The sequence below is a fragment of the Mixophyes fleayi genome, chromosome 5 (assembly GCF_038048845.1).
Source record: "Mixophyes fleayi isolate aMixFle1 chromosome 5, aMixFle1.hap1, whole genome shotgun sequence".
Classification (NCBI taxonomy): Eukaryota; Metazoa; Chordata; class Amphibia; order Anura; family Limnodynastidae; genus Mixophyes; species Mixophyes fleayi.
In genome coordinates, this window is record NC_134406.1 from 65,755,028 (window position 1) to 65,770,393 (window position 15,366).

The 15,366-nt window shown below is 36.5% G+C and overlaps 1 protein-coding gene across 1 annotated transcript in view; it reads right to left on the bottom strand.

The window, feature by feature from the left end:
* The window catches only part of EFHB (EF-hand domain family member B), a 46,947-nt gene that overhangs the window by 27,702 nt on the left and 3,879 nt on the right, over positions 1-15,366 (bottom strand). The window contains exons 2-7 of the mRNA XM_075211265.1: positions 15,174-15,236; positions 14,626-14,769; positions 14,168-14,348; positions 12,796-12,906; positions 8,361-8,490; positions 3,774-3,857 (exon numbers count right to left, since the gene is read on the bottom strand). Coding sequence (XP_075067366.1) covers positions 3,774-3,857; positions 8,361-8,490; positions 12,796-12,906; positions 14,168-14,348; positions 14,626-14,769; positions 15,174-15,236 — 713 coding nt within the window. The remainder of the gene's footprint in view (positions 1-3,773; positions 3,858-8,360; positions 8,491-12,795; positions 12,907-14,167; positions 14,349-14,625; positions 14,770-15,173; positions 15,237-15,366) is intronic.

Here is a 15,366-nt window from a genome sequence, read left to right on the forward strand (position 1 = left end):
GTGCAGGAGATGCTGTCTGTGGCCAGTAAAATATCTGGACATTTCCTCCTTTCTGCAACAGCATATAGGAGATTGCAGCAGCTACAAGAATAATTTAATATGCCCTGCCACCAACTGAAGCAAGAAGTGGCAACTAGGGGAAATTTCACCCTGCATATGCTTCTGAAGATGGAGGAACAGTGAAAAGTCATCCACACTTACTCCACAAGCCATGACATTGGAAAAGGAGGGGGAATGTATTTTTCTCAAGCGCAGTGGAGATAACTTTCCTTGTTGTGCAAGGTGCTGAAACCATTCGAAGTAGTCACCTGTAGAGTGAGTTCAGGCAATGCTGGCTTGAGCCAAGTGATTCTCTTAATTAGACTTTTGGAAAAGCAGCCTGAGAAACTGAAGGAGGAGATGAAATAAAGACATTCTGCTAATTATGTTGGACTTGTAGATTAAGTACTTTATTCGCGTCACCTGGATCCAAGAGTTATCAAAATTTTGAAATCGGATCACTACATTTTGGTGACTGTGCTTGATCCTATGTTTAAGAGCTATGTCATCTCTTTGTCTCCAACTGACCCAGATCTCAAGAGATGAAAGGAGCTCCTGGTGAGCAACATGACAGCTCAAGAGTTACGTGACAGGACGGCGATTCCTCCTTCAGTTTCTTAGTCAACTGCTGCTAGGAAAAAAGCTTTCCCAAGAGATCCAGGGATGATGCAGATGACTCAGCACAATATTTTGACATCTGGTCTGGTCTAAAAGAATTGACAAAAAACCGTGAAACCTCTGCTGTAACTCCACCTGATCCTACTATCAACATCCAAAGGCACGTCAGACAGTCCCTTTACATACTGGGACAAAATAAGGCAATTTGGAGCCCCATGTACCAACTCGCTTTTAATACTTAAGCTGCCCATCTTCCATTGTTTCTCAAAAAGAGTTTTCAGCACAGCCGGGAACCTTGTCAGCGATCGGCTTAGGTGGCTACTTCCTAAAAATGTGGAAAAGATGATGTTCATCAAAATGAACTACAATTTCCATGAGGGAGGCCTTTATCGCCAATTACATTAAAGTACAGAGACTTTTGTAATGGTGGAATCCAGCGGGGATGAATTAATATTGTGTGAGGATGATGTACACACTGATGAGGGTGAGGATGATGACAACATCTTGCCGCTGTAGAGTTAATTAACAGCACAGTTAGCTTAGGTGTGTTAAGACCATCTTCAGCTTGTTTTGTGGGGGCCCAAACAAAACAAGCACTTCAGCCACAAAAGTAGCACTCCTTGTGGCTGAAGTGCTTGGTTTGTTAAAATGTGCATGTTTTATTTAAAATCCAACATAAGGGTGGGTGAGAGGGCCCAAGGACAATTCCATCTTGCACTGTTTGACATTTTATAAAACCTAATTATAAAACGTGGGTGCTATTGATTTAACACTGGGACTGGTTGGAGTTTTCTAACTGTTATGTACCCATTTTGTTTCCAAATAGGGCCTCCAATATTCCAGGATCCAGACAATCGGCAAATGAGCTAAAGTAACCATCAGCCACAAGTGGTGAAAGTGACAAGAACAGTTAGGAGAGAGCAGGACAGTCTGTCAACTGTCCTGAATCTGGTGGGACAGTGCTCAGCGAAGTGAAACGTGCATTGGTTTCCCTGATGCACCCTAACTATGTCCACTTAAAATCATGAATAATAAGAATTAGATCACCCGATGATTCCTGCATATTTGAGCAGACGATCAGTGTATTTAGAGAGACTGATAATCAGGGAGAGACTCTCCCAGTGCCTTTTAGCCTTGTAGAGGTCCCGATAATTAACTTTTAGTGATCAGGATGATCTATACTTTTGGATCGCTGTCTCACACGGTCACCCCAAGTGTCTCCAAAAGTACATTTTGCAGCTATGGCTAAAAACGTCATTTTTGGTTTCAAAAGCCCACAGCACTTTATTCCAAAATGTTATGTATAGGTGGCAGCAGGGATCTGGAGCCGAACAACCAGGCGGATGGATGATTGACATGATTCCTGGTCATGTGATCGGTGTGATAATGAATCACAATAAAGTTTGCTTATGGAAACACATTTTTACTAGCATGATCGTCATCTGCCCTCATAGCAATGGAGAGAGGAGCTAGTTTTTACAGTTTGTAACAAGAAAATATATACTTTAATAAAATTACCCTGTTCTAAAAATTACCCTTTATGTCTCCATTAGGTACTACATAGGTTATTTTTTTTTACTGGTTAGGCTACTTAGAAATATATCATTACAGCTGGCCATATATCTACCTCAATCTTTGAAAAAGTATACATATGTAATATCTCAATACTGCAAGGTAGTTTCAGGGGCTATTGGGTAAAAGTAGCTATGAGAAGAATTTAGGAAAAATCTTTTTTTTTAAATTATGCCTGTTTTTCCTAATGCAAATAAATAAAATAAAAATACATTTATTTCCAATATGTTACCAAATAAAAGCCCTATCTCTTCTGAAAATAAATAAATAAAGCAATATACAAGTCATTTAGTTAGACTTAGAAACTAGAAACATATTCCATGCATTAAAAGTTGCTATTAATTCCCATTTATAATGCAACAACTAATGATCTAATAACTTGATAAATGATTGCTATTGAACAAGACTTTGATTTTGATGATTACTGGTTTGTACTTGTTATTTATACTATGTGCAGAATCCTGTGTTAAAATGTAGAAGAAAAAAAATAAAAATGTTTTACCCAATTTATTCCACCATCCAATCTGACGTTCTCATATATATTTACATCTAAAATAAAATATATGCAAAACATTACACACTTGAACTGCACACCATTATTACTGATAAATGCTTTTGGTACCCAAGTTAGAAACGGAATTTTGAAGAATGCTTTAACAGATGCTATTACTTTTTGTAGCGGCACTTAATGTTTGAGTTCAGTGAAATCCCCCCCCCCCTCCCAAAAAAAATCAAGCAGAGTTTAAATGCTGAAAACAACAGACATGGTTATAAAAGTGTCTTTTGATATCATTTCACTTTGTACATTTCTGTTCAGAGACACAACTCAAACACGTATCCCAGCAACCGATGTCTGGGCCACAGGAATGCTTTGCAATTTGCATTGAAGGTATGAAACAATTACAGAATATGTTTTCAACTGTTGTGTGATATTGCCCACTACAGGCTGGCTAGTTTATAAGCTAGTTTAAAGGGAAGCCATAAGTGAAAATACAACTGGATTTGGTGTCACACATGGATGTGTAGGGTGCAGTAGTAAATAAGTATGTCAGATGCAAAAGAGAACATATTGTAGATAATATATAAAAACAGTCTGCAATTTCTTTGGCAAATTTCTTATGTTTTCAAACATCTATGTTTTCCGTATATATAATACCTGTAAACTTAACCCTAATGGCCACTCTGGGCCTGATTCAAACACAAAACACCTTTTGCTTATTGATAGATAAATAGATAGATAGATAGATAGATATTATAGATAATATATATATATATATATATATATATATAAATATATATATATATATATATATATATATATATATATGTAATGAATGGCCAAAGTCACTCTTCAATATCAAGTTACTTTAAGCTATAGTTTTTCTTAGCCAGCTCTAGGTATACTAGGTGGAGGAACACGTGCTAGCAGCGCACACACACACACACACACTTCCCATTAGACAAGCACAACAGTGTGCCACATTCTATAATGTTGCTTTAAGTGTTATCTGCAGCATGATACTGAATATACTGGTGGTACTTACGGGTCCAGAGCCTTCCCAAGTTGATGATGTGAACGCTCATGAAAATCATCAAATCTTTTAGAAACAATGTTAGTGCCTTCATTCCTACAAAATTAATATCACACATTACAAGTGCTGATTTCCAGAAAATAATGTTTAGTTACTGTTATCTAAATTAATTCATTATAGAAAAATAAAAAGGGGTTACAAGAGAAAATGAAGTATATAACAATCCTTTTATTTATGACCTATGTAAAAATATGAACAACAATAATAAGTAAAAATGTTTTCATTGAAAAGCTTGAAGATTTTACTTTTGATTTACTTAGATTTAGCATTTAAACTATGATAGTTCATAATTACTCAATGTTAGATATTATAAATTAAAGAAAACATTACTTTCATCAATTCAATACCACCATTGTGCAGGCAAGGAAAACACTGTTCAGTTTCTCTTAAATTGGATAAATTATTTTCTTATACTTCATTGTCTAAAAAAGATAATTGAAAACGAAAGGGTCTATGAATTAGGACAAATATGGAGCAAAGGTTGATGCATTTCTACTCTTTCCTCCATATTTGCCTTCCGATGCTGACCTCCTCCCGGGGGATGTACACAGAGAAGTCAGGATGAGCGGAGGGCGCACACGCATGGAAATTAGATTATTACCATGCGTGTTTGTTGTGCTGCTTTCCCCCTTCCTCCATGCGTTAAAATACTCCAACACCTCAAAAAAAAGGAGCACTAGGGCTCTATGTACTTTAGTAAATAGAGCCCCTAAAGTTTGTTACTAAAAAGGCGTGTTTCAATTGAAAAGTGTTGTGCACAGTGACTTGTGCACTTTGGGCCTGATTTATTAAGTAACGTATTTCCCGATACATGCCGTATTTTGAATAAAATTGCTCTGCACATGCCCAGAAACTTATTATACCACAGAGAACGCAAGTGCATGCAATTCCTCTTCGAATGCAACTTCCAAGAGCCTATGATTTCAAGGGCAGAATGGGGGAGGAAAGAGCCGTGTGCACGTAGCCAAATGTCCAGCTAAGGCGCGCCAAGGTTGGGCGCACACACATTCATCCGATTGAAGCTCAGGGCATCTCTTAGGTACATGATCTTTAGCCGTTTTAATTGCACCAGCTACAGGGCAGGCGTAAGTGCTGACTGATAGTTATGATAGTCACCTATGCATGCCACAACATGTTTTTGCAATGAAGACCAAATGTAAAATGCATTTTATGTATAGTAGACATTAATAACATCCTGATAAATGTATTTTCTGGTGGGAAAAAAAAAATTTTAATGTATTTTTTAATGACTATTTTATTAACAGGTATTAATGTTTTTAATACTTTCTTTTATCTGTGCATTCTGATGGGACTTTGTACTATACATATGCATGTGCATATGTAGTTGTGTTTTGTATCTGTCTGCATACTGTAAGTACAGTATAAACAGAGCCTACTTAAAACCGTATTGAACAAAGAACATTTCTTCAGATCCGCTTGCAATTGAATACTGGCATACCTGTATGCAATTTCCGTCCAAGTTACGAAAAAACGCAATGCTGATGCTTTTTTCTATCCAGGAGACAGCATGAAATATAACAGTGCACAAGTATGAGTTTTGTCTGCAGCTGACATTTGGAATTTGCATATAGTGAGCAGAGATATTTTATGCTTCCTCTTGGACTGAGCTTTGATCATTTTTAGGACATACAAAATTTACAAGGTCCTATGTAAAACGACACTTAGCTCAATCATGACAGGTCTCTTTACAGTGAAGAAACAGCATACCTCCCAAATGTCCTGATTTAAGCGGGACAGTCCCGATTTGTCAGCTTTGTCCCAATCGGTGGGAAAGTTGGGGGAGATTCTGTGCATTGCTATCCTGCATGGCAGAGCAGCGGTGAACAAGTTCTATGCACACTGGTGCACATGGCAACAAAGGGGTTTGGAGGGGAGGAAAGAATGTCACTCAAAAGGGATAGCCAGGCCCCCGGGGGTGTTGCCCCGCTCACATTGGACGTGATCCCATCCCATCCCGCTATCAGAGATACCAATGTTACCAATGTAACAAAACAACTAACCAAGCTGGAATGCAGTCACTTTATTAAATAAAACTCCACCAAAAATGAAAAGTGTTGTGTTGAGTGGAGCTGATGGAGTTTATATAGAAATCAATAGCATACTTACCCCAGATGTGATATTTGCCGGATCCGCTAAGATTCTCCATGGCTCTAACAATCTCATGCATCACTTCGAATGGGAAGTTATAGGGGAGGGACATCAACGCCTGTTAAGCGTTTTTGAAATAGGCTAAGCATTAAGAGTAAAGAGAAGGTACCAACCTGGGACCATTTGAGTGTGGAAATCTGATGGATCTGACAAACAGCACATCCAAGATATGTATTCTTTTTGTTTATTAACTATCTCAACTTCATGCAAAACAAAATTTTTACTTGTGGGAGATCATTTCAGTCATCCATGATTCTGACTGCTGCCTTTGTTACATTTGTGTGTTTGGAGATGCCCCGATTGGTACGGCAAACTATTGTGGAGCTAGGGGACATAACCGTCTATCCAGGCAATATAGTTTTATATACTTTTAGTGCCATTTTGGCAGAAATAACCACAATTTTATCATTTTCTTCTATAAATTGTTGAGTAAAGTATGAAATGCTAAGATTTATTGTCTACATAGCATTACTGTGTAAACAAAAACAGTAGCTGTCCAGCAATGTAGTGTCAAATAATTGATTGTGAATCAATGACAAAGGGGTAGGATGATTTGGTTGATTTTAACTAAACTGGCCTGACATTGCCACATGTATAGAATCCCACAGACCACCAATTATTGCAGCAATAAAATAAAAATTAACTTCCATATATACATGTATGCATTCATCTGCCGTTCTGCACACAACTGTAGACTCCTTCTGTGCACTTTTTAAATAGTGGTTTGTTTGTTTTTCCATTTGAAAACATCAACACACCCACATGCACACAGTGACCGGCAACCACAGTAACCACAACCACAGGAATCTGATTTACTTCTATGTTCAAGCAGTGGAGAATAAGCCCAAGGAGGTGCAAGCAAATCACACTTTGTACATGGAATTATGCGCTGATTTGCTGTTTGTAGTAAATGAACTTGTATGTATTGGTTATTATTTCAAAATCTCAATGTCTTGGATATTTGCAGTGATTTATTACGACATTATGTGACATTTCCACTTTTCCTCACCACACACCCTGTTCTCATTGCAGAGGCTCAATTTATTCAGCAACCCATTCTTGCAAAGCAAAGGATGGTTCCAGGGAAGAACCCGTCATTGGACAGGTACAGGAAAGGGAGGGGGGGGGGTTAAAAGGATGTTTCCAGTTTTCAAGATAAAAAATACAAATATACATTTGTTTAAATGGTTTTGACTGGTGAAGAATAGCAGGCACCTTACCATTTTCATTTTCATTTGGCTACTACCACTAGGTAGCAGTGTTCCAAGTAGATGATTATTTTTTAATCTATCTCATAAGGGCAAGATTTATACTAGGCCACATTATTTAGATAGAAAAGATAGCACCTCATTTATGACATGATGCATATGATGTGCAGCAGAAAACATCCTGGTTTTGCTGTGCACTAAGATGTTCTGTCCTGTGCACTTCATTGAACCTGCCTACTCTCCACTCTGGGACACGCCTTTGCAAACCAGAAGTACGTTTAGGTTTCAAGAGAGGTGTAAAAACATAAAGGATGCACAGTGATGAAGTCCCATCAAACATCCAACCTCCTAGCACTTTAAAACTATCCCTTTCATTGAATAAAATATTTCTCCAAAATCACTGCTTAGCTAGGCCTCACTAATGGCTAAAAATAATCATAAAAGTGAGGGGGCTTCAGGACTGCCGTTACATCACTTTTGTGCATTTGAAGCTTTGTTTTACATTGAGTAAAGTGTGCCTAGAAATGTGCTTCAGGAAGTTCAAAAGCATACATCCCAATCGTCCCAATTTATGTGGGACTGTACTGATTTTGGGACTGATTTTGGGACCCTGCCCATCCATGTGTCGCATTTTCCCATCTCTTGACATGTTTTACCCAAGGTTGGAAAGTTGGGAGGTATGTCTCATTCACTGTTGCTCTGTATTAGCACTATTGTCACTGATGCATGCAGCAATGAATGGCTGTTTGGAGAAGAGAGGATTAAGGGGCAGCATCCTGTCCCAAGTCAAGGAGCTGAAATGTTGGGAAGTTATACAACAGAAAGGTGCAAATTCAGTATCGTTAAAAGTACAGAGCAATGCTCAGAGCTGGTGCAAAACTCAAGTCTTTTTAAAGGCTGTAAGAAACTGTGTGTACCTCAACAAACATTGCTGTCTTGCTCTGTAAACCTATGAGTTTTGGCAAAACTCTAGGTGCACTTGCATAAATTAAGTCAAATGAAACTTAACACGAAGGTCTTGCACTGTGGTTTGCTCATTTTGCACTAAGGCTAAAATGCCTATTTATTTTAATGAATATATAAAACAAATATAATAAAGTACATAAAACCCACATCTAAACAACTTCAAATCCATTAATTCAATGATACAAAACAAACCTACATTTTCATTTCATGAAGCCATCGAAAGGATCGTGCAACATTTCTGCCATCATTGAAGTGAGGGGTTTCAATTCCAAACCTTCTGTCTTTTTTGGTTTTTGTCCAATCATATTTTCTGTCTCTTATTTCACCTAAGATTTAAGCAACCACTTGGTTATCAAATTGATCATCTAAAATAGCAGCCGTAAAATAGTATCAAAATGTTCATAAAAATTCCAATATGGTCTTTCGATCAAGATTTCCACTAGAACAAACAAGGAATAATTATCTGAGCATTCATTTTGGGTGCACTTTACAGTTGTCCTTTTGTCAACTGATGTATGTAACATTTAATCACATTTATGACATATTTTAACTTTTAACTTTTTCAAGAAACCCAAATGGTTCAGTGCAGTGAAGATGTCTAACTAAAAGCACACTAAATTTATTTAGTTGTATTTCCTATGATATTTGTCTAATGGAAATATTAGACCATAAATATAATAATTTTCCTGTATGAGGGATTTTGGGCTTTTTAACTTGGGGAACCACCAAGCACTGAGTCTGGTACCACAATGCTCAGTGTAATATTTGTTGATAGCAGTCCATCTCCCTCATGAGAAATAACTGTTATACATGTTCTATTCTAGTTATTCTTATAAGATTGTAATATATTATCACTACCGATTTTAGACTGGTAACTATATCTATTTAGATATTGTGTGGTTGTCTGGGAAACAAGGAAAAAGGTTTCTCTTGGTAATAACAGTGGCTATCACTCACCCTCCTATACTGCCATATAGATGGGAAATTAAGTGAAGTGGATTATAGCTCATATTCTTCACAGTGGCATGTGGTATGACTACTTTTACCTCATTGGTTCAACCTCCCCCCCCCCCACTCTTACCCTACCTCCTTTTCATATTCCTTATATTATTTTTTCCCAATAACATTCCTGAAAAAAAGAGCATAACCTTAACAATTCTTACATTCTTAAAGAACTGACATAAAATTTATACAGGACACTCATTTCTTATTACAGAATTATATCAGTTTTGGAAATATGGAATAACTCGCTGCCTTTTATTATTAATTAAATAAAAGAAAGTCTAAAGGCACCTGCATATACTTATATAAGTAAACATGTACCTTTTCAGGAGAGCGAAAGCTACAATGATTCAGAAGGGCATTTCTTATTCATAAGGGGGCAATTATTTAATCAATCCAATACAATTATTTCATCAATTATATTAGCAAACATCTATTTATTTAATGACAAACCGGTTATATGTCTGAGCTCACTGGTACTCTGTTACCCCAGGACTCCCACACAAGAGTTTTAGATATTTATCGCATATATTCTATGTTTGGCGCTAGGAAGGAGATGGAGACTTACAAAGGGACAGCAGACAGGACAGCACTAGGGCAAAGGAAGAAGAAGGACCACAGAGCAAAAGAACACAGGAGGCTCCAGCTAGAAGGATAAGTGGAAGGATCTGGAAAAGTATTTTACTAAGAACTCCACAAAAATGTGGATACAAAAATGTAATATACTTTCAAATTTTAAAATCAGTTGCTTCAAATAAGAAGTTATTAACCTTACATTATCAAATAAATATGTTCTACAAATCCAACTTATTTTTTTTACTTTCAGTGCCAACAATTGCCTTCTAGAGATGGTTATTGCCAGAGATCGTACTCAGACATTTAATCTAAACTCTTTCACACCCCTATAATCGCTAACCACTGGAACTTTCTAGGTCTGTCTTGGAATGAAAACATTTATGCTATTAAGATGAAAGTTTTACCCAGAATAAACAAATTTGTTTCAAGAGCTACCTGTTGCCATTCCCAAATCCGTCTTTGGTACACAAAAGCATTTGTATGGGGGGGAATAAGAAATCTTGCACTAGTTATGGCACAATATTTTGACTAAAGTTCATAGAGAAATGCAAGTATCTCATCTGGAACATTACTACCAAGGCCAAGCAGTATATTGGAATGGAATTGTCTACATGTAAACCATGGATATAACTTGAAAAATATTCTGATAAGCCCCTTCACATTATCCCACAGATACAATTTGGTAATAGGTCACAATAAATGCAACAATATCAAAATACATCCAACAACAGGTCAAACTTCACAGCTGTACTGCTCTTTAATGAGAGCAGGCCTGAATGTTTCCTTTGGTTTGCCCCACACTTCAAAATTGTTGGAAAAGCAATAGGGTAATATATAAAATTAAAGTAATTTTACAGTCATTGAAGAGTTTCTTCTTTAGGTACCTACTGCAATAGAATCCTTGATACAGGAAGGTTACTGGTCAAATCAATTTATATCAGTAATGTATAAACATATTCATATTATAGAGAGTGTTGTTTTTAAGACAGCCATGAAAGGATGGCAAAGGATTTAAGTTACTATTGATCTCCTAAACACTAGATAACTGATTTTAATTGTACAGTCATGGCCAAATGTTTTGAGAATTTGTAGGTTTTTGTTTGTCCACCCACCACTTGAGGATTGACCACCAGATCTCACTAGGATTAAAGTCTGGGGAGTTTCCTGGCCATGGACCCAAAATTTCGATGTTTTGATCCCGAAGTCACTTAGTTTTGGCAAGGTGCTCCATCATGCTAGAAAAGAGATTGTTTGTCGCCAAATTGTTCTTGGATGATTGGGAGAAGTTGCTCTTGGAGGATGTTTTGGTACCAATTCTTTATTCATGGCTGTGTTCTTAGGCAAAATTATGAGTGAGCCCACTCCCTTGGCTGAGAATCAACCCCACACATGAATGAACTCAGCATGCTTTACTGTTGGCATGACACAGGGCTGATAGTAACACTCACCTTTCCTTTCTTTGGACAAGTGTTTTTCCAGATGCCTCGAAAATTGTGAAAGGGGATTCATCAAAGAAAATGACTTTACCCCAGTCCTCAGCAGTCCAATCCCTCTACCTTTTGCAGAATATCAGTATGTCCCTGATGTTTTTTCAAGGAGAGTAGTGGCTTCTTTGCTAGCCTTCTTGAAACCAGGCCATCCTCCAAAAGTCTTTGTCTCACTGTGCATGCAGATGCACTCACACCTGCCTGTTGCCATTCCTGAGCAAGCTCTGCACTGGTGGTGCCCCGATCCTGCAGCTGAATCTTAGGCACCCTGAAGCCTTCTTCACAACTATTGAACCTCTCTCCTTGAAGTTCATGATGATTCAATAAATGGTTAATTTAGGTGCAATCTTACAAGCAGCAATGTCCTTGCCTGTGAAGCCCTTTTTGTGCACAGCAATGATGACTGCACAGGTGTCCTTGCTGATAACCATGGTTAACAGAAGAAGAACAATGATTTCAAGCACCACCCTCCTTTTAAAGCTTCCAGTCTGTTATTCTAACTCAATCAGCATGACAGAGTGATCTCTAGCCTTGTCCTCGTCAATATTCTCACATGTGTTAACGAGAGAATCACTAACCTGATGTCAGCTGGTCCTTTTATAGCAGGGCTGAAATGCAGTGAAATGTTGTTTTTGGGAAAAAAGGGATGATGTATTAAAATTTACTATTTTGAGAAAATGATAGGATTGCTGATTAGTTAAATTCTGACCCTGCTAGGCGACATTAATTTTGCAGGCATACAAGCACTTGTGTTTCAGACATCTTCCTAACACACCAAAATAAATTATACCCACATTATGAAAAAGTGCCAAAATTTCATGCACTCAAGAATGGTTTAAGCAAGTGGAGGATTATAGATGAAGGTTCTCACATTATTACAGATATTGGTGACAAATATGTAATTATTTTGAACGATTTTCTGGAATTTTGGGAGAAGATAAGAATATAATGTTAATGCACAAACACCTTTGAATCCATGAAGGTTTCACAACATCTAATGTAACGTACTTATCATATGCATCCCAAAGAACAAAATATGAATTATAGATTATGTAATACTACTACAGATAATTTATAACTCTCTCCATTCCTCTCCTGATCCCGATTCATCCCATCTATACCCGTATCTCTTTCTACCTTCTTTGTTTTCTTTCTCTCCTAATGTTAATCTTTAAAATATAAAATGTTGTTACTATATGTGTATAATGATTCTGATGCATTTATGCATATGCTGGTATCACGTTCATCCAATATTGTAACTCAATTGAATCTTTCTTCCACTTGTACTGAATATGCTATACTATATATGTGCATTTGTTTATTTGACCTAAAATAAACAAAAGATTAAAAAAATAATTTATCATAATGCTACTATATTGCAAATTTGAATAGAACAATAAATTTTCTTTGGTAACCATGAATTTTTGTCAGTCACTATTTATATTTTCAACTTTATGTATTTTTTCTATAGTGTAATTATACTAATGAAGGAATATAATGCCATGTGCAAATCTCCTGGATTTGCTTCAATGAATGTCCTACTTGTAAAATATATTACATACTCACCAACATCATAATCATTATGTGTAACCACATAAATGTTGTGTCCATTGCGTGATTCTTCCTCTATCTCTTGCAAGGTTTTAGAAGGATTAATAAGCACACTTGCTGAAAAACCTAAATTCAAAACAAGAAAAAGATTCTTTAATTAATTTAGATTTTAGAGTGCATAAAGTTTTTTGGAAATGTTTTTTAGATGTATGCTGCATAATGTAAATATAGAATTGATGTGAAGAACAAAGGATAGTTGTGAGTCAAGGATTACACCTAGGCAGCGAGCTTGCGGGGTGGGATTTATGGTCATGTTATCAACAGAAATAGAAAAGTCAGGCAAAACGCTTTTGTTGGTGGGTGGGAATATTATTAATTCTGTTTTTAAAAAATTGAGTTTGAGTTGGCAAGAGGACAGCCAAATGAAATGGCAGAAAGACAGTAATGCAAGACACAGATGGTGAGAAATCAAAGGGGATAGATACATTTGTGTATTATCTGCATAGAGATGATACTGAACTCAAAAGGAGCGTATTCGTTTTCCAAGAGAAGTGGTGTAGATAGAGAATAGCAGAGGACCTAGGACTGAGCCTTGTGGCAGTTCATCTGATGATACGGAGTGGTGGTGGATCCAGAGAAATTAACAATGAAAGAGCGATTAGATAGGTAGGATGAGAACCAGGATAGGGCAGTGTCTTGAAGACCTAGGGATTGTAGTGTTTGCGTGAGGAGAGAGTGATCAACAGTGTCAAATGTAGCAGAGAGATACAGGAAAATTAGAAGAGTAATGTCCTTTAATTTTAGCTGTGATCAAATCATTGACAACCTTGGTCAGGGCAGTCTCTGTGGAGTGAAAGCCTGACTGAAGAGGATCCAATAGGTTGTTTTTAGTAAGAAAGTGTGTGATCAATATAGATACATACATTAGACAGTGTGTTTATATTATTTATACTTAGTTTCAAGTTTAATTTTTTTATTAATTTTCTTAAGTTTTCAGCACCCTATTCAATGTTAAAAACCTGAAAATTAGCATTTTTCATGTACGTTTCTGTCAAAGCACTTTATAAATCTTATAAATCTCCTACGCTGGCTCGAATTGTTTCCAAAATACAGTACAGCTTTGAAATGGAGACGATAGACATGCCATAATCCACTTCTGTTTTGGCCCCTATCATGAAATGGTTCAAGTGCCATGCATACGTTACAGAGGGCGTGGGTGTAAATAGATGGTCATCTCTTTACAAAATGAGTACAGTGTTTACATTTCTCACATAATCCTAAAACAAAAAACATTACTTCATTGTAAGGTATGAATGCTCATATTACAGCTATCAGAGATGCACTACTACTATTACACTATTTAAAACATACAAAATCATTTACCTACCTCTTTGGTATTTACGCCCAAATGTAATTTCACTGAGATTCATGGTAGGTGGGAATGCTGCTGTTTGATCATATGATTTTCCTAAGGGAGTTCGCCTGTGACTGGAATATAAGGATTCTTTCTTCTCAATTATTTTTTGACGAAACAAAGTGTTTGATGGCACATTAATTAATGAGCCAGCCTGGTTTGGGAAAAAATAATTAGACAAGCATGACAAAGGTTTTATCATTTTCAAAATAATGAACTTATTACAAAGCGATAACACAATATTATAGAAAATAAAAGAGAATGAATGTTAAGAAAAAATTGTCTTTCACTGCTAAAGACAATTAAAAACATATTCAAATGAAAGTTATTAAATGAAATCCAGAATGTCAAAAATACAATTCAATACAAAAAGTATATTTTATGGCACCATAAGAATGAACTTTGCATGTACTGTACAATCAGTTGCTTACACTTAGTGAAGGGCGGGTGCTCACACCATGAATAATAGAACTCTCCACATCAGGATCATTTGCTTTGCCATAGAAAACAGTTCGAACACCTGGATTTGCCCTCCTTGTATTAAGAAACTTCTGTACAACAGGGGGAGTTGTAGGCTGTAAAATGGATTAAAAGAGCAAAGATAATAACATATTAATTGTAATAAACACTACAGTGAGTTTAGCAATAATAGAAATAAGCAAAAATGTGAAAAACAGCATGCACTAAAATAAGTAAGATTGTAAAAGTAACTCATTAATTAAAACATGATATTCATTTGAATACAAGAAAATGTGGAAAGTGTGGAACACTGCCTTGTTGTTTTTCATTAGTTATAAAGTCAATAGCTGAGTATATTTTAAAAAAAAATAGATAACAAGCCATACAACTATAATAATGTACCTGGCTGATAGTATAGGATAAAATAAATAAATACGTTAAACACAAACATAAGGCATTTTTGTCTCATTGTTAAAGTGATTTCAAATAGAAATTAAGTTGATATGGTATTTTGGCTTACCCTTGGGTAGATTTCTACAAGACAGCTTGAAGCTCTCTCTCCAATAGAAAATAACTTCCCAGCCTGCAACAGAAAAAATCAGTAGATATACTGTATATTTAAACCTGCAAATGTCAATCTTTTTGCTGTATCTGTATCTGCTTACTGCTACTCTATAAATGATCCTGCCAATGCCCTGTATGACGCTATGTAG